Consider the following 19,892-nt stretch of genomic DNA (forward strand, 5'->3'; position numbering starts at 1 on the left):
TTTATGTTTGATGTGTAGTTTACATTTGTGTGGCTGTTAATAAAGTTAGCTCGCTCTAGGGGGCGTATGCGTTTCATCAAAATGGCCGAAGGCTGATGTGTGTTTATTCCTCCCTAAATGTCGTCGGTGAAGTTTGCCATGCACATCAGATTTTCCTGCGCATTTTCATACCTCTGCCAACACAAGGGCTTTGTTGCCAGTACAACAGCAAAACTGCTTAGAGAGATTGGGATCAGAGGACAGGCGCAATGGCAGGCTATAAGAGAATTAGCTAACGCTGGTGAGAGGACCAGTCACTGGTTATAGCTAAAAAGAGCTGACATCACTTGGGCAGCTAAGGCAGTCAGCTAAGATTGAGCAACTCGTGGTGGGCGTGCCTCAACAGGGGCGTCGAAGGGTAAAACATAACATTAGAAATTTTGCTGGTTGCCTGATACAGCTGTCTCAGGGCCTCCTGGGGACTGTGCGGTTAACCTCATGGTAGTGAAACCAAAAGGAGGAATGAAAGAAAAGGAAAGAAAAATTTTCGCTCTTCTCCCCTCTGCTCTTCTTCCCTTTTCTGGGAGGCAGTGGGGAGGTAGAGCGTACAGCTGTCCCTTTGAAGAAATGAGGCTCCATAAATGTTAAAGAGGTAAGTATGGTTTCTCAGTTGCAGTGAATAGATAGAAGAAAACTGTAGAAAACTAAACAGAAGAAAGAAGAAGAGAAATAACAATTTAACACAAACCAGTGACACACTCTGGGGCCTGATCAACCCTGGCAGGGCCTCCATGGATGAGGGTGTCTAGTGATAATGGCCAAAACACCCGATGAATCCAAGGTTCACTACTGACGATGTGTCCCAAATTTTAATATAAGCTAGATCAGACCTCTAATCTCTAAACCTAACTAAGGGGAAAAAATGGCAGATTAGCGTGGGTAAAAGACCGAAAGTTGAGGAATAATGATGTGTGCCACTGGTAAATTTCTGGGCTGCTTTTCCACATAACAGCCATCCCTCAAGATTTTCTCCATTTAAAGCAATGCATTATCAGGCATTGCAACATCTAGTCCTTTTACTGAATAAGCATTTTATCTGTTACATTGTAACCAGTGTTTGAAACATAAAATGTAAGAGTCACCATGGGTGGCATAATATTTATGCTGGTTCAACATTTTGACCTGAAGCTTATGGCTGGGAGAACTCCCTGTGTATTTGTTCAGGTCCCTCGTTTCATGATTACAAATGATTCAAAAAGCAACAACACATCTTTTCTATTTTGGTTTAAATACAGTGGGTGAAAAAAAATGCAGGATTGTTCTGGATGGTTCAGTGATTTGTGGTGTTTCCTCACAGATGGTTACTGATTCAAACCATTTAGCAGCTGTTGGATTTCTCTGAGCTGTTTGTATTTTCTCCCTGTTCCTGTGTCTCTTTTACAGCAATGATTGAATTTTCCTGTCACAGTTCACACTTTGGTGATAATGTGAATATTTCGTAGCAGATGCTCTTCCACCTGCTGAAGTTATATTTGACCCAAGGTCCAAAAGCTATGTAATTAACAATCATACAATTCACCTTTTGTCAACAACACTGCCCAAATCTTGGCATAATGGGTATAAATTATACATAACATCATGTAAAAATGTAAAAGTCCTGGGCTGATGAAGCAGTCAGTGTGGATTTCGCATGAAGTCACTGGTGGTCCTATGTATAACTCTTAAACAGCTCGGACAGCTGTTGACAGTCTTCTCATGTTTACTTTCTTCTTTTCTGAAGAGAAATGGTTCTCGTAGAGAACTGGTTTGCAGTAATTCAGTTCCTTGGAATAATAATGGCACAGTCTACAGCGTGGACATGGACATTTATATTTTATTTATATTTTATTACACAAAAGGCCAAGGGCGTGATGTTAAAGTGGAAACTGGACCCAGGACAGAAACAACTGCACTGTGCTGCTAACACAACTTTGACTCTTTGGAAGATTCAGCACAGACAGCATGCTAACGCTAAGCTAGCCAATAACCCAGAGTTAAATCTGAGTGAATAACGACCCCAGCCCAGCAGGTGAACCCTGAACTTTGTGAGGTAGGAAAAGCAGTGATGAGCAGTCATAAAATTAATAAACTTTATTTAACAAGGTAATAAAAGAAAAAGTATTTAATGTACTAATAGGACATAAAACTGCTAATGAAAATTCTCTACAGTCTTGTTGTCAGTGCTGATCATGAACAGCAGGGGTCGCAGCTTTGCCATTTTACAGCAGTAGCAGTGAGAGCTCAGAGTGCAGCAGGAAAACACAGGAAGTACGACAAAAGATGTCTTGATGCATGCTCAGTCATCAAGGTAAGTAAATCTCCGAAGTTTGATTCTGTTCATCCGGACGTAACATTTTTAGTGGGAGAAATGTTTCCATGTGAAACTGAATTCTCTTAGGCAATTTTCTTCAACTTACTTCGTCAGGCTTCTTGATGAATGATTCAAAGCACAAACCACTTTTTTTTACTTCCTTTTGTTCTGTTGTGGAGATATGGTACAGGCAACACAGGAGCTGTAACTCTCCATTCTGACTTTATTCATCTCCAAACTACAACTGGACACATTGCGCCAAAAACCAGCAGAACCCCTCCTCCCGACCTGGGTGTGAGTGGAGCCCTCTGGTGGGCCACCACACTGTTCTCTTCCAATATATTGTTGCAATATACCCTAACCCCAACATCAGTTGTCTCTGATTCTCAGTCCAGTTCTTGTGTAATTTGGCAGCATTTCCTCCCTGTTTCCCTTCCTTAAGAAGTGCTTCTTGACAGCTTCCCACTCTCATACTTTGCATGGAAAATAACCCAAATACATGAGCAGAAACAGGCAACAGATTAAACTGAAAACTAGCTTTATTCCAAGTGGCTGAAGGTCTACAAATCAAAGTCCATAAATTCAAAAGGAAAATACCAAAAATTCCGAGAAGAAGAGGTAATCTGTACTTTTTAAAATACTGGAGGAGAAACAAAGAAAAATAAAAGTAAACATAAACAAGAATTCTAAGTCCTAAAACTCAAACCTCTGAGTCCATGACCCAAGACCATGACACTCTTCCACTGGGACCACTTCATCTGATCAAACAGTAGATGGATCAACTGCAGAGTCAATTGCGTCTCTCAGGTCCTGTGTCAGGTTTATTGGATGATGAGGATGAAGGATTATTTTCAAACTTAAGTCACAGTCACGTTATTAAGAGTTTATACTGGAGAGGAAAGGCAGGTTAAATAGAGCCGCTGCAGTAATGTGTCAGACATTTAAAACATAAATATAATTAAACAGTATTTAAACAACTTTAATCTAAATTCCAACAAAAGTTTAGACTTGTGTGTTTGTTTCTATGATTCTATTCTATCTCTTGGACTGCTTCCTCCTCGGCCTCCACTTCTTCAGCTCTGGAAACATCCGTCTCATCGTTCTCCTTTTTGTCTGATTTCTGCTTTTTGATGACCTGGAGAGACGATACACAATGCATGTTACTGTTCCTACATTTCTCAGCTACTACTCAGTTTCATACATGCTTTTATTTACTCTGATGTACCTTATAGTAGAAATGAAGGGCAATGTTCTCCAAAAGCAGAATCAGTGGCAGGAAAACATATCTCAGGATTGGAGTTCTTGAATCTGTGGAAAGCGATCAGGCATCATCAGAATATCAATTGTTTCAACTGCTTTAAATGTCTGAAAAAAGATTACATGGAAAAACCTTCTCATAAACCATCCATGTTAACATGAACAGATTATGAAACAATGGGCTTCCACTGAATGGCATGTAAAAGTCACCCCACCCAGCCACAACCTTACTACATCACACACTCCAGACACACATGGTTTAGGAGGCGTGGCTCCATCTGACCAATATGGTGGCCACGTTGCATCATCATCATCAGACTGAACAGCAGTCACTAATGAATTACCTACATTTAGATTGGTAAATCTTTGGATAGTCAAACAGTTGTGTAGTCACAGTTATATGACGTACAAATGTTGAGTTCTGTTGTCTAGGCGAGAGGCGGGGTACACCCTGGACAGGTCGCCAGTCTGTCGCAGGGCCAACACATAGGGACAGACAACCATTCACACTCAGATTCACTCGCACATTCACACCTAGTGGCAATTTGTATTATCCAATTAACCTATCCCCACAAGCTGCATGTCTTTGGACATATATACCCATTTCAATTATTTATTTTTACCAGTGAAACCAATATAACATCTCCACATTCACAAATATACATTTCTGACATTCAAAAACAAAACAAAAACAAATCAGCGACCAATATAGCCACCTGTCTTTGCAAGGACACTCAAAAGCCTGCCATCCAAGGATTCTGTCGGTGTTTTGATCTGTTCACCATCAACATTGCGTGCAGCAGCAACCACAGCCTCCCAGACACTGTTCAGAGAGGTGTACTGTTTTCCCTCCTTGTAAATCTCACATTTGATGATGGACCACAGGTTCTCAATGGGGTTCAGATCAGGTGAACAAGGCGGCCATGTCATTAGTTTTTCTTCTTTTATACCCTTTCTTGCCAGCCACGCTGTGGAGTACTTGGACGCGTGTGATGGAGCATTGTCCTGCATGGAAATCATGTTTTTCTTGAAGGATGCAGACTTCTTCCTGTACCACTGCTTGAAGAAGGTGTCTTCCAGAAACTGGCAATAGGACTGGGAGTTGAGCTTGACTCCATCCTCAACCCGAAAAGGCTCCACAAGCTCATCTTTGATGATACCAGCCCAAACCAGTACTCCACCTCCACCTTGCTGGCGTCTGAGTCGGACTGGAGCTCTCTGCCCTTTACCAATCCAGCCACGGGCCCATCCATCTGGCCCATCAAGACTCACTCTCATTTCATCAGTCCATAAAACCTTAGAAAAACCAGTCTTGAGATATTTCTTGGCCCAGTCTTGACGTTTCAGCTTGTGTGTCTTGTTCAGTGGTGGTCGTCTTTCAGCCTTTCTTACCTTGGCCACGTCTCTGAGTATTGCACGCCTTGTGCTTTTGGGCACTCCAGTGATGTTGCAGCTCTGAAATATGGCCAAACTGGTGGCAAGTGGCATCTTGGCAGCTGCACGCTTGACTTTTCTCAGTTCATGGGCAGTTATTTTGCGCCTTGGTTTTTCCACACACTTCTTGCGACCCTGTTGACTATTTTGAATGAAACGCTTGATTGTTCGATGATCACGCTTCAGAAGCATTGCAATTTTGAGACTGCTGCATCCCTCTGCAAGATATCTCACTATTTTTTACTTTTCTGAGCCTGTCAAGTCCTTCTTTTGACCCATTTTGCCAAAGGAAAGGACGTTGCCTAATAATTATGCACACCTGATATAGGGTGTTGATGTCATTAGACCACACCCCTTCTCATTACAGAGATGCACATCACCTAATATGCTTAATTGGTAGTAGGCTTTCGAGCCTATACAGCTTGGAGTAAGACAACATGCATGAAGAGGATGATGTGGACAAAATACTCATTTGCCTAATAATTCTGCACTCCCTGTATTAGAACAACATGGCTTCGTAGCAGAAGATTTCTGGTGATGAATTGGCCTGTCAGTCCGGACCTTTTTGACACATCAAGTAATAAAGCATGATAAACAGGACTGTTGTTGGGAATTTCGGGACTGTTTAGTAGCTTAAATCCTCCGTTTCCCATAAGTCCAGCAGCTGGTCTACTCGATTTTTATGGACTGTAGTTAAAATAAATGTGGCTGCTACACAGTAGTAAACATGACTCTGTCCATGTTTTTGAGATCTGTTGTTATCATCAAATTCAAATTGAGTGAATATTTTTTTATTAAAATGGTCTCAGTGTAAACACGTGATGTGTTTCTATGTTTATGAGATTTGCAAATCATTGCATTCTGTTTTTATTTACACTTAATCCCACCTTTGTTTGGAACTAAATTCTCCTTAAAAATTATCTAATAAAGCTCACTCAGGTCAGACTCCAGTCAGACACAAAAGGAAAACTCCTGTATAGGTGGGCATTGTTGTGACTACCAGTTAATATAAATAAAATGTGTTTTTTCACTTAGTTTGTGTTTTGATTTTGGTTTGTGAGTGTTATTTAGTGTGTAATAAATTCATCATTATAATCATTCATTTGCTCACTCTACATATTGAGCTGCGAATCAATCTCTTATGAAAGCTAAATTGTTAAATCTTAATACTATCAGATGGTATACCTAATTGTCAAGGTCCGGCAGTCCTCCAGCTGACCTGCCCATTGTTTCCATGTGCGTTTTGTTTGTGTCTCCCTCTTTTCCTTGTCTCTGTGATTTTGGTTACACTCTCGCTCCCGGATGTTTTGTCCTGCAACCTCTCAACCCAGAAATGGTAAATGGTAAATGGCCTGTATTTATATAGCGCTTTACTAGTCCCTAAGGACCCCAAAGCGCTTTACATATCCAGTCATCCACCCATTCACACACACATTCACACACTGGTGATGGCAAGCTACATTGTAGCCACAGCCACCCTGGGGCGCACTGACAGAGGCGAGGCTGCCGGATACTGGCGCCACCAGGCCCTCTGACCACCACCAGGTGGTCAGAGGGCCTGGTGGTCAGAGGGCCAGAAGTGTTCCGGCGCTGGAGGTAGCCACACCTGCTGCTCATCAGCCGCTCTGATTACAGTCTTCTGAGCCACCTATTTGGCAGTGCGACCGAGCTCCAGTCAACGCTGGATTGTTGAGTTAATCTTCATCAGTACAGCCGTGATTCGTAGTGTTAGAAACCTCACTAATTGTGAATATTCTTGCTAACATGTCTGTGTGCTTGTGTGTTGTCAGGAGTTGGGAGCGGAGAGTGTCGAGTCACTGGAGCGGATCACATATCGGAGAACAAGAGTGGAGTCACAAATTGGAGCACGAGTACGGAGTATAAATAGGGTTCACAGAATTGAGCACGGGTCATCGGTGTGTTTTTGCATTGCTACGGACTATCACACTGTGAGGAGGACCTGTGAAAGTCTTATCGTGAAGCCAAAGTGTCGGAGAGCTGTGTATATTTACCTTTACCTTTCACTGTAAATAAACTCTGTGTTTTCTTTCGCAAAGAGTCCTTTGCTTGGGTTCGATTACTAACCACCCACTGTGACAGAACAATCCAGCTACATAATGGACCCAGCAGACTCGACCCCAGTGCTGCGGGAATTATCACTGCAGGCGGACCTGCTGGAGCGGCACGAGGAGATGCTTCAGCATATAACCAAGGAGCAGAGCACCCTGTTGCAGGTAGTGACTGAATTACAAGTTACGTTGCTATCTTCTCTCTTCCCTTGCTGCCAGCAAGCTCTCATTGACTCTGGAGCAGAGCAGAGTTTTCTAGATGAGAAAAATGTAAAGCTACAAAAACTAAATTTTAATTTTCATATTTTAATTGCTTAAAATGTTTAGACAGAATAGCATATTTATTTGGCCATATCTAAGTCTGTTTGCAAGTCATTTAGCTCATATTTTGGCACCATTACATTGCAGAGTAAGGTCTACACTACACTTTTTTTTTCTTTTTTTCTTTCTTTTTTTTTAATTTTATTATGAGCTTTTATCAGGAATCATACTTTAATAGTGGTGAGAATACATCTTTTTTTCTTTTTCTTTTTTGTTCTACATTTCTGAGATTTTTTTTTCTGGTGAACCTTTCAAGCAATGGAGTCTGCAGTTATTAAATCTGTTTTTACCTTCTTCAACTTAACTAATAGTAGAATAAGTAAAAAGCATGCTTTTAATAAATCAAGAGGATGATGAAATAATGATGATAAACAATGATAGTTTCCACATGACCTTGACTCAGTAATTTGAAGGTAAACAAATGACAACATCCAAACGCTGTCAACTACGTCAACTGAGCATCCAAATGTAAGACACTGAGACAGAACAAACCCCAAAAGTGAGTCTTCATTGGCTGTTGCAAAAATCTGAGCATATCTCCCCTGATGGACAAGTGCTGTACCGAAACATTTTTATCACACCTTGTTGATATCAGCCTGCCTTTATGATGATGTCAGCCAGTTATGGCATCTCAAGGATGCCGTAACAGCTCTATTCAGGTCTTTTCATATGATATATTACTTGATGTGGTTGTTGGACATTTTTTTTTCTAGGTCAACTTTGACCTTGGACTTGAACAGTGAAGGTCAAGATCAAGTGCTTAGCTAACCTAGATACTCATGATCCCAAAGGCCCAGTGTATTGGTGTGAAGTTTGAAGACATAACGAAAAATGTAGGTAATATAAAGTTTTTACTGATTTTCACATTGGGTGTGACCTCGACCTGATTTTTACAAAAATGAAATCAGCTGTCATTGGTATCAACCATCATACAAAATTAAAAAAAAAAAAAAAAAAAAAAGTCTTGTAAACTGTGGATGCTGACTGCTAACAAACAGACAGAGAAACAATTACAAACTCCTTCCCTTTGGGGAGAATAAAGTATAAACACACAGACAGTGATTGGGAATGAGATGCATGCTTCTATAGACGAAAATGAACAAAGATGAACACAAAGGAGGGAAAAGAACAGGAAGTGAAGCTAAACAGTGACACTGTATACATTATAATAGTTAACATACAGATTTCTGTCCTGATTACAGCTGCATGGACCATTTTGTTACTGAATACTGTGTATGAGACAAAAAGCATCTCACCTATCTCACAGATGACACCAGCATCCTGATGATGTCCACAGTCGTGTGAACCAAATCCTCTGTGCTGACACTCAGTTAGAGAACTTTCACTTCCTGAACAGGACACATCATCCAGCCAGATTTGTCCTGTTCCTTCACCAAACTGAGCTGATCGGGGGGCCTCCAGTGCCGGTCCACAGCCTAACTGACTGCAGACTACCTCAGCATCATTGATGTCCCAGCCATCATCACAGACTGTTCCCCATCTGTTGTTGTAGGAGATTTCAACTCTTCCGAAGCAACGAGCTGACCCAGGATTAACTAATCTTATCTGAGCATCTGACAAAAGAAAGAGCAGATTACACTCTGTTTCTTATTTTATTTTATTTAAGCTACTCTGGTTAAAAAGGGCTGACATCACTTGGGCAGCTAAAGCAGTCAGCTAACCGCGAGAGAAAAGAAAATATTCTGCTCTTCTCCCCTTTTGTGGGATGCAGTGGGGAGGTAGAGCGTACAGCCCGATCCGGCGGGGAGGTATGGGAAGCCAGATCGGGCGCCCACTTCCGGCTCTCCTCTCTGCTCTCTCTCCTATCTTGTCCCTTTTGTCTTACTTCTCTCTATCACCTTTTCTATCCCTTTGACGAAGTTAGGCTCCATAAATATTTCTCAGTTGCAGTGAATGGATAGAAGGAAACTAAACAGAAGAAAGAAGAAGAGAAATAACAATTTTAACATAAACCATTGACACACTCACGGGCCTGATCAAACCTGGCAGGGCCTCCTTGGATGAGGGTGTCTAGTGATAATGGTCGAAACACCCGATGAATCCAAGGTCCACTACTGACGATGTGTCCCAAATTTTAATATGATAAGCTAGACCTCTAATCCCTAAACCTAACCAAGGAAGGAAAATGGCAGATTAGCCTGGGTAAAAGACTGAAAGTTCAGACACACAACGATGTGTGCTGCTGGTAAAGTTTCTGGGCTGCCTTTCTTCATAACAGCCATCCCTCAAGAGTCTCTCCAACCAAAGCAATGCATTATCAGGGACTTTAACATCTAGTCCTTTTACTGAATTCTAATTACTTTTTTATAATAATGTGATTTTTCATTTTCAAAGTCAATTACATCCAATAAATTAATGAATTTAATAATTAATTTGAAATGTGCTTTTTTTTTATTTCATTTATGTATTTCTTTTTTTTTCTTTTTTGCTTTATCCTTTTTAATTTAATTCTGCATCTAATTAAGTCAGTGCTGTCCTATGCTTTCAATAAGTTATAAAATATTGTACCTATCAAAACAAATTTTGTTTGTTTGTAAAATATTCAATGTATGTGTTTATATATATTTATATATAAACACTATTTACATATAAACACCTTCAAGGTGCATTAAAGACTCTTTTGCAAGCAGACAGTCTCCAAGGTTTTGGGAGGATTTGGGAGATAACCGGAGGACAGAAGCTGCAGAGAGGTATGTAATTGTGCTACTCTGCTTCTTGTTCCCAGCTCTAGACAGTCACAAGAGCTGCTCCATGTTTAAAACAATTTATTTAATTATTAAAGAAAAATAATAAAAGACGGATAAATAAAAACTGAGAATTAATCAAAATAATAGATAAACATAAAGCCAAATAGAAGAGGGGGAAAAATCATATAATGTAATTTCATTTATCAGTCTGGTGTTTTGGGGAACACCCTCATCCACGCACAGTTTAATTTCAATATATGAGACTATTTAAAGAAAACTTTTGCATGTGAAACTCAGTTTAACAAACATGACTGACCTTCGACAGCTGAAGATGCAGACAAAGAAGTGACTGTAGAAAAGAAATTAGAATTCATTATTCTGAAATGATAAGCTCTTCCTGTCTGGATACAATAAAAACTTGAACTGAACACAGCATACCAAATTAAGAAAAGAATTAAATGACAGAACAGAAAACCTTTAAGGAACTGAACACTGATTGCCGGAGTCCTCTGACAAACTCTGTTAGTATTAGGGGTGTAATTTCCAGGGGGCTTGGGGGGTTATGATCCCCCCGAAATCAGACCCAGCCAATATAACCACCCTAATAAAATTATGAATTATCTTGCCTAAATAGGCTGTTGATTTTCTTTACTCATTTCAGTTAATACCCACAACATAGTTGCATGTTTAATCATCTGGGAATTTACACAGATTTAGTTATTTATTTGGACAGAGATCTTGACCCCCCCCCAATGTTCAGCACAAAGTTACGCCCATCGTTAGTATAGCAAAGAAAGAAAATAATTAAGTGATATAAAGTTCATCTCACCGATGGCCAAATAGAAGAAGTTTCTCTGTTGTGTCCACATGGCTGAGACTCAAAATGTGTTCTGTGTAAAATGAATCATCAGTGACAAAAAAGTTAAATCTACCCAAACACTTCACACTGTTTATTCCCCTTGAAATGCCTCCTCCTCCATAGTATTTTAAAGTAAAGACATTGTAAATACTTTGTGGATCATTTTATTTAGGAGTAAAATATAATAATTTTGGATTTGTGTATGTAGAACAGCAGCAGTGTCTAAACAGACACAAAGCAATTCAAAAATAAAGTTTACTTTGGCACCTAAATTAAATGAGAAATATGTATGTGCAGCATTAGAGTGAGTTGAACACCTAAATCTAGATGAAATAAAGGATTATGTTTCAAACTGTGTTCATCTCTGAAAGTTACGGACAGACAGTTTATTTCATTACTGCAAAAATTTATGAAAACACCTGCAGCTACGACCTGCAGGAACTGCTGAACACAAAATACTGATATGTATTCATAAACTGTTCTCATATATCTAGAATTCAGAAATTTTTTAATTGTTTTTTTTACACAGCGTGTGTTTCATATTTTTCCTAAACGTATACATGGACAAATTATCTGTAGAGTTTTGTAATATGCATGACCATGACAAATAAAGCCAATATTTGAAGATTTATTTAACTGTGAGGCAGATGGAATAAAATTAATTAGTTATTCTTACCAGTTCTGTAATCCACAACAGTTAGAAAGCTAAAGTGAAGCCTTGATAGTTGCAGTTCTCTGCAGTCGTCTGAAGGCTGCAGGTATTTGTTCCACCTGCAGTCTCAAACTGCTGTGATGTTGCTGTTAAACCACAGTTACATTAGATCATCCGATTGATATTTTTGGCACTCTGCTGTAAAATAACCACAGAAACCTCAGTGTGTGATGTAGCTCAGTACATCAACCATTTTCCCACACTAAAAACACTTTAATTTGAACCATGCAAATGTGCAGCTTACCTAAAGCTTCTTTCTAAACCAAGTCCTTCGGAAGCATCTGTTTCTCTTTCTTCTCTCCCAGTGCCAAACAGGAAACTAGTTTTCCCCAACAATATATTCACAAATAAAACATTTGAATGTAACCTACAAAGAAAAGTCTGTTTCGATCATTGCGAAGCATGCACAGATGTTGAACATGTTAAAAACATGTTAAAAAAATGTTTAACAACGCTGTTTGTCTCGCGCTCAAGCTGTGGCCTTCACATGTTTCCTGCACTCTGCTTTCTGAAACACCTGCAATCAAACTCCACTTACCTCCTGTTTATAATCTCTGCCTCCGATTGTTCTGTCTGCTTATGTGTTAGTGACACTCAGTCTCTTAGTTATCTCAGTGATTTAAAGTTCATGTTGATGCCATTCCTCCTCAGTGTATCAGTCAGTGTCTCAGTACTATCCAGGGGCTCGTGCCTATCATCCTCAATCAATATTGGATATTAATCTTTGCGAAATCTACCAGAGATTAGCAGAAGGGAGATCAGCCCACTTTAAATCAGGTATGGTTTGATTTCTATGAGTCAAGTCCTTGTAAACTTTCCAAAGTGTCAGTGGTGAGGACAGCTCAGTGTTTCATTGTATTAAAAATAATGAATGCATTAACAACTAACAACAACCTCAACTTATGACCATATCCCAGTATATTTTACTGTGATCCGCATTCAGCTGCAGAATATTCTTAAAACAGTGACAATATTAATATTGACATGTAAAAATACTATATTTTTTACTTTGTTTTTCAAGACTGGTGAGAAGAAATCCAAAACTCAGCAAAATCTGTATCAACAGAAATAAAGAGATGAGAGACTATGAGGGTAAAGCACATGAAGGGAAAGTACACATTTCATACCAGTGGTATGAATATGTAAAAACTGAGGTTTTAACCACTCAGAGTTTGTTCCACTCTCCGTAATACTTGTTTGTGACAGCTTAAAAATAAGTGTCTGAAACCAGTCTTATCAAATATCTACTCAAATGTTGCAACCCTACTAATGCGCATATATATATATATATATATATATATATATATATATATATATATATATATATATATATATATAGAGAGAGAGAGAGAGAGATAGAAGCCACTGACATAAAGACAAGAAAGCTCCTTACCATGCATGGAGGGTTTCACCCCAAGTCCAGCACCCTGAGGCTGTACGCTAAGCAGAAGGAAGGGGGCCGGGGACTGGTGAGTGTCAGCACCACAGTCCAGGATGAGACAACGAACATCCAAGAATACATTGGGAAGATGGCCCCAACTGACCGAGTGCTCAGTGAATACCTCAGGCAGCAGAAACCCAAGAAAGAGGAGGGAGACGAGGAACCATCATGGAAGGACAGGCCCCTGCACGGTATGTACCACCGGCAGATAGAGGAGGTGGCTGATATCCAGAAATCCTACCAGTGGCTGGACAAAGCTGGACTGAAAGACAGCACAGAGGCACTAATCATGGCAGCACAGGAACAAGCTCTGAGCACAAGATCCATAGAGGCTGGGGTCTATCACACCAGGCAAGACCCCAGGTGCAGGCTGTGTAAAGATGCCCCAGAGACAATCCAGCACATAACAGCAGGGTGCAAGATGCTAGCAGGCAAGGCATACATGGAACGCCATAACCAAGTGGCCGGCATAGTGTACAGGAACATCTGTGCCGAGTATAACCTGGAAGTCCCGAGGTCAAAATGGGAGATGCCCCCAAGGGTGGTGGAGAATGACAGAGCTAAGATCCTGTGGGACTTCCAGATACAGACGGACAAAATGGTGGTGGCTAACCAACCGGACATAGTGGTGGTAGACAAACAGAAGAAGACGGCCGTAGTGATCGATGTAGCGGTTCCGAATGACAGCAATATCAGGAAGAAGGAACACGAGAAGCTGGAGAAATACCAAGGGCTCAGAGAAGAGCTCGAAAGGATGTGGAGGGTGAAGGTAACGGTGGTCCCCGTGGTAATTGGAGCACTAGGTGCGGTGACTCCCAAGCTAGGCGAGTGGCTCCAGCAGATCCCGGGAACAACATCGGAGATCTCTGTCCAGAAGAGCGCAGTCCTGGGAACAGCTAAGATACTGCGCAGGACCCTCAAGCTCCCAGGCCTCTGGTAGAGGACCCGAGCTTGAAGGATAAACCGCCCGCAGGGGCGTGCTGGGTGTTTATATATATATATATATATATATGTTCTGCATAGGCCTGAACCCCCTCAGTGAGATCATATATATATATATATATATATATACACACACACATATATATAAATATGTGTATATACACACACGTATATATATATATGTATATACACACACATATATATATATGTATATACACTCAACAAAAATATAAACGCAACACCTTTGTTACTGCTCCCATTCCCCATGGGATGGACGTAGAGACCTAAAATTCATTCCAGATACACAATATAACACAATATAACCATCCCTCCCAAACAGTGGTCACAAATCAGTCCAAATGTGTGGTAGTGGGCACATCTGCTATATTGAGATAATCCATCCCACCTCACAGGTGTGCCACATCAGGATGCTGATCTGACATCATGAGTAGTGCACAGGTGTACCTCAGACTGCCCACAACAAAAGGCCACCCTGGAATGTGCAGTTTTTTGCGCTATTGGGGGTCTGGGGACCCAGAACCGGTCAGTATCTGGTGTGACCACCATTTGCCTCATGCAGTGCAACACATCGTCGCATGGAGTCTATCAGATTGTCAATTGTGGCCTGTGGAATGTTGGTCCACTCCACTTCAATGGCTGTGCGAGGTTGTTGGATATTCGTGGGAACTGGTACACGCTGTCGTATACGCCGGTCAAGCACATCCCGAACATGCTCAATGGGTGACATGTCCGGTGAGTATGCTGACCATGCAAGAACTGGGACATTCTCAGCTGCCATCTGCCCTGAACAATGTGAACCATGATTCATCCGTGAAGCGCACACCTCTCCAACGTGCCAGACGCCATCGAATGTGAGCATTTGCCCACACAAGTCTGTTACGGCGACGAGCTGGAGTCAGGTCAAGACCCCGATGAGGACGACGGGCATGCATTTGAGCGTCCCTGAGACGGTTTCTGACAGTTTGTGCAGAAATTGTTTGGTTGTGCAAACCAATTGTTCCAGCAGCTGTCTGGGTGGCTGGTCTCAGACAATCTTGGAGGTGAACCTGCTGGATGTGGAGGTCCTGGGCTGGTGTGGTTACACGAGGTCTGCGGTTGTGAGGCCGGTTGGATGTGCTGCCATATTCTCTGAAACGCCTGTGGAGACGGCTTATGGTTGAGAAATGAACATTCAATGCACGGGCGACAGATCTGGTTGACATTCCTGCTGTCAGCATGCCAATTGCACGCTCCCTCATTGCTTGTGGCATCTGTGGCATTTTGCTGTGAGACAAAACTGCACATTCCAGGGTGGCCTTTTGTTGTGGGCAGTCTGAGGTACACCTGTGCACTACTCATGATGTCAGATCAGCATCCTGATGTGGCACACCTGTGAGGTGGGATGGATTATCTCAATATAGCAGATGTGCCCACTACCACACATTTGGACTGATTTGTGACCACTGTTTGGGAGGGATGGTTATATTGTGTATCTGGAATGAATTTTAGGTCTCTACGTCCATCCCATGGGGAATGGGAGCAGTAACAAAGGTGTTGCGTTTATATTTTTGTTGAGTGTATATATGTATATATATATATATGTGTATATATATATATACATGTATATATATATATATATGTGTATATATATATATATATGTATATATAAAACACCCAGCACGCCCTTGCGGGCGGTTTATCCTTCAAGCTCGGGTCCTCTACCAGAGGCCTGGGAGCTTGAGGGTCCTGCGCAGTATCTTAGCTGTTCCCAGGACTGCGCTCTTCTGGACAGAGATCTCCGATGTTATTCCCGGGATCTGCTGGAGCCACTCGCCTAGCTTGGGAGTCACCGCACCTAGTGCTCCGATTACCACGGGGACCACCGTTACCTTCACCCTCCACATCCTCTCGAGCTCTTCTCTGAGCCCTTGGTATTTCTCCAGCTTCTCGTGTTCCTTCTTCCTGATATTGCTGTCATTCGGAACCGCTACATCGATCACTACGGCCGTCTTCTTCTGTTTGTCTACCACCACTATGTCCGGTTGGTTAGCCACCACCATTTTGTCCGTCTGTATCTGGAAGTCCCACAGAATCTTAGCTCGGTCATTCTCCACCACCCTTGGGGGCATCTCCCATTTTGACCTCGGGACTTCCAGGTTATACTCGGCACAGATGTTCCTGTACACTATGCCGGCCACTTGGTTATGGCGTTCCATGTATGCCTTGCCTGCTAGCATCTTGCACCCTGCTGTTATGTGCTGGATTGTCTCTGGGGCATCTTTACACAGCCTGCACCTGGGGTCTTGCCTGGTGTGATAGACCCCAGCCTCTATGGATCTTGTGCTCAGAGCTTGTTCCTGTGCTGCCATGATTAGTGCCTCTGTGCTGTCTTTCAGTCCAGCTTTGTCCAGCCACTGGTAGGATTTCTGGATATCAGCCACCTCCTCTATCTGCCGGTGGTACATACCGTGCAGGGGCCTGTCCTTCCATGATGGTTCCTCGTCTCCCTCCTCTTTCTTGGGTTTCTGCTGCCTGAGGTATTCACTGAGCACTCGGTCAGTTGGGGCCATCTTCCCAATGTATTCTTGGATGTTCGTTGTCTCATCCTGGACTGTGGTGCTGACACTCACCAGTCCCCGGCCCCCTTCCTTCTGCTTAGCGTACAGCCTCAGGGTGCTGGACTTGGGGTGAAACCCTCCATGCATGGTAAGGAGCTTTCTTGTCTTTATGTCAGTGGCTTCTATCTCCTCCTTTGGCCAGCCTATTACCCCAGCAGGGTACCTGATCACGGGTAGGGCGTACGTGTTGATGGCCCGGATCTTGTTCTTACCATTCAGCTGACTCCTCAGGACTTGCCTGACCCTCTGCAGGTACTTGGTGGTTGCAGCTTTTCTAGCGGCCTCTTCATGGTTCCCATTCGCCTGCGGGATCCCCAAGTACTTGTAACTGTCCTCTATGTCTGCAATGTTGCCTTCTGGTAGTTCAATCCCCTCAGTTCTGACTACCTTCCCTCTCTTTGTTACCATCCGGCTACACTTCTCCAGTCCGAACGACATTCCAATGTCATTGCTGTATAGCCTGGTAGTGTGGATCAGTGAATCGATGTCTCGTTCACTCTTGGCATACAGCTTGATGTCATCCATGTACAGGAGGTGGCTGACAACTGCTCCGTTCCGTAGTCGGTATCCGTAGCCAGTCTTGTTAATGATCTCACTGAGGGGGTTCAGGCCTATGCAGAACAGCAGTGGGGACAGAGCATCTCCTTGGTAGATCCCGCACTTGATGGTGACTTGTGCTATGGGCTTGGAGTTGGCCTCTAGTGTTGTACGCCACATCCCCATTGAGTTCCTGATGAAGGCTCTTAGGGTCCCATTGATCTTGTACAATTCTAGGCATTCCAGTATCCAGCTGTGGGGCATTGAGTCATAGGCCTTCTTGTAATCAATCCAGGCAGTGCACAGGTTGGTCAGTCTGGTCTTGCAGTCTCGGCTGATTGTTCTGTCTACCAGTAGCTGGTGTTTTGCGCCTCTGGTATTCTTGCCAATTCCTTTCTGTGTCCCGCTCATGTATTGACCCATGTGCCTGTTCATCTTAGCCGATATGATGCCTGACAGGAGCTTCCATGTAGTACTGAGGCAGGTTATTGGTCGGTAGTTGGAGGGGACCGGTCCCTTCTTGGGGTCCTTGGGGATCAGGACCGTCCGGCCTTCAGTTAGCCATTCCGGGTGTCTCTCGTTAACTAGCAGCTGGTTCATTTGTGCTGCCAGACGCTCATGGAGTGCAGTCAGCTTCTTCAGCCAGTAGGCGTGAACCATGTCGGGCCCTGGTGCTGTCCAACTCTTCATACTGGAGACCCTTTCTTGGATATCTGCCACTGTGATGGTTACTGGACCCTGTTCAGGGAGGTCGCTGTGGTCTGCCCTCAGATCCTCTAGCCACTGAGCATTGCCGTTATGGGTTGCATCCTTCTCCCATATGCTCTTCCAGTATTGCTCCGTCTCCAGCCTTGGTGGTGCTGTTCTCTTATTGTTCCCTTGCCACTGAGAGTACACCTTTGCTGGTTCTGTGGAGAACAGCTGGTTTATTCTCCTGCCTTCTATCTCTCTGGTGTACCTCCTCAAGCGGCTGGCCAAGGCTGTGAGTCTTTGCTTGGCAGTTTCCAAGGCCTCAGGTATGGACAGCTTGCTGTATTTCTTAGGCACCTTATTTGTCTTACCTTTCTGCAACTCCGTTAGTTGGCTAACCTCCCTCCGTGCTACTTTGATCTTGCCCTCTAGCCTCCTTCTCCATGGAGGGTACTGCCCCTTGTCGCTGTTCAACTTGTAGCCAAGCATCTCACTGATCACTGCTGCCGTATTGTAGATCAGCTTGTTAGTGTCGGTAATCGTGGTTGTAGGTATTGCCCGTAGTGCTGCATTAACATCATCTAGCAGACCTTCTGAGGGTACTTCACGTAATCTTGGTAACCGGCTACGGGGGATCCAGGTTTCAAGCTTGGCCATGATCCTATTTTTCAGGTCAGTTCCTCTCGCACTCAACATCCTTCTCCTATCGCACTTGGGGCTATGTACCCAATCTCGGGTGGGGGTGATGATATCGCCCCCCTGACTCCTCCTTGACGTAGCATTTGTGTTGTACCTCGTCAATCTCTAGCTGTGAGAGCAGTCCCTTCTTTCGAATGTTGGAACACTGAGCTACTAGTTGTTTCGCCGTCATACACGTGTGTATGTGTGTGTATATATATATATATATATATATATATATATATATATATATATATATATATATATATATATATATCCGTTAGTCCGTTAGTCGAACCTCAGATACAGGAGGAACAATGTGGTTTTCGTCCTGGTTGTGGAGCAGCTCATTATCCTCTCAAGGATACCTGAGGGTGCATGGGAGTTTGCCCAACCAGTCTTCATGTGTTTTGTGGACTTGGCGAAGGCATTCAACCATGTCCCTCAGAGTGTCCTGTGGGACATGCATTAGGAGTATGGGGTATCTGGACCATAGCTACAGGCCATTCAATCCTTATACAGCAAGAACTTGGTCCACATAGCGAGGAATAAGTCTGAGTCATTCCCGATGGGTGATGGGCTCCACCAGGGCTGCCCTTTGTCACCAATTCTGCTCGTAATTTTTATGGACAGAATTTCTAGGCGCAGCCTAGATGTCATGTTTCTGTCACCCGTTTTAACTGAGTAGTCAAAATCAGTCAAATCCACAGTAATCTGTCATCCAAAGTCAAGTAAAATAAAATATATGAGAATCTCCTCTTGTTGGGTTCAGTTAGGATCGTAGGGAGACTGGCAGTGGTAACTCAATTTAAAGAAGGAAAAACCCTCCACTCAGAATGAGACACTGACAACAACTTAAAGGAAAAAAGTGATTTGAGTGTATTCAACATTTAAATGGTCCAAAAACATAGACATGAACAACATTTAAATCATTTCAACATGTAATCTTCAACGATGTCCAATATATCACTTCAAGTGTCCATAAATATATTAGGTAGGCCATTCATTTCAGTTCAGTGCACTTCGCATTCAGTATTTGGTAAGTGTTCAAGTTATCTGAATTGTCTTTAGTCACAGTTTTGCTTTTAGATGCATCAGTTTTTGTGTAAAGTGGAATCAGATCTGACCCAAAAAGGAAAAAAAAGTAGCAACATAAAGTGTCCTGAGATCTCAGTAAAAACGTTAATCCTTAAAAAAAACTGCAAATCGTTGTATTCTACCACCCTCCAAGGAAACAGGTGGCCTTCAGATTGAGAGTGTCCTTTCTAGGCACGTCCAGTGGCATCCAGTCCTTAGA

The 19,892-nt window shown here is 42.6% G+C and overlaps 1 protein-coding gene across 1 annotated transcript in view; it reads right to left on the reverse strand.

Annotated features, from left to right (window-relative positions):
* Positions 1-10,987, reverse strand: part of LOC146648228 (CD5 antigen-like) — a 40,241-nt gene extending 29,254 nt beyond the window's left edge. Inside the window, exons 1-2 of the mRNA XM_085390062.1 lie at positions 10,948-10,987; positions 8,667-8,984 (exon numbers count right to left, since the gene is read on the reverse strand). Of these exons, the coding sequence (XP_085246188.1) occupies positions 8,667-8,984; positions 10,948-10,987 (358 nt within the window). The remainder of the gene's footprint in view (positions 1-8,666; positions 8,985-10,947) is intronic.
* Positions 10,988-19,892: the final 8,905 nt, after the last annotated feature.

This window comes from Rhamphochromis longiceps, linkage group LG18 (genome assembly GCF_057381845.1).
Source record: "Rhamphochromis longiceps isolate RC_006_pf linkage group LG18, R_longiceps_female_GT1.1, whole genome shotgun sequence".
Classification (NCBI taxonomy): domain Eukaryota; kingdom Metazoa; phylum Chordata; class Actinopteri; order Cichliformes; family Cichlidae; genus Rhamphochromis; species Rhamphochromis longiceps.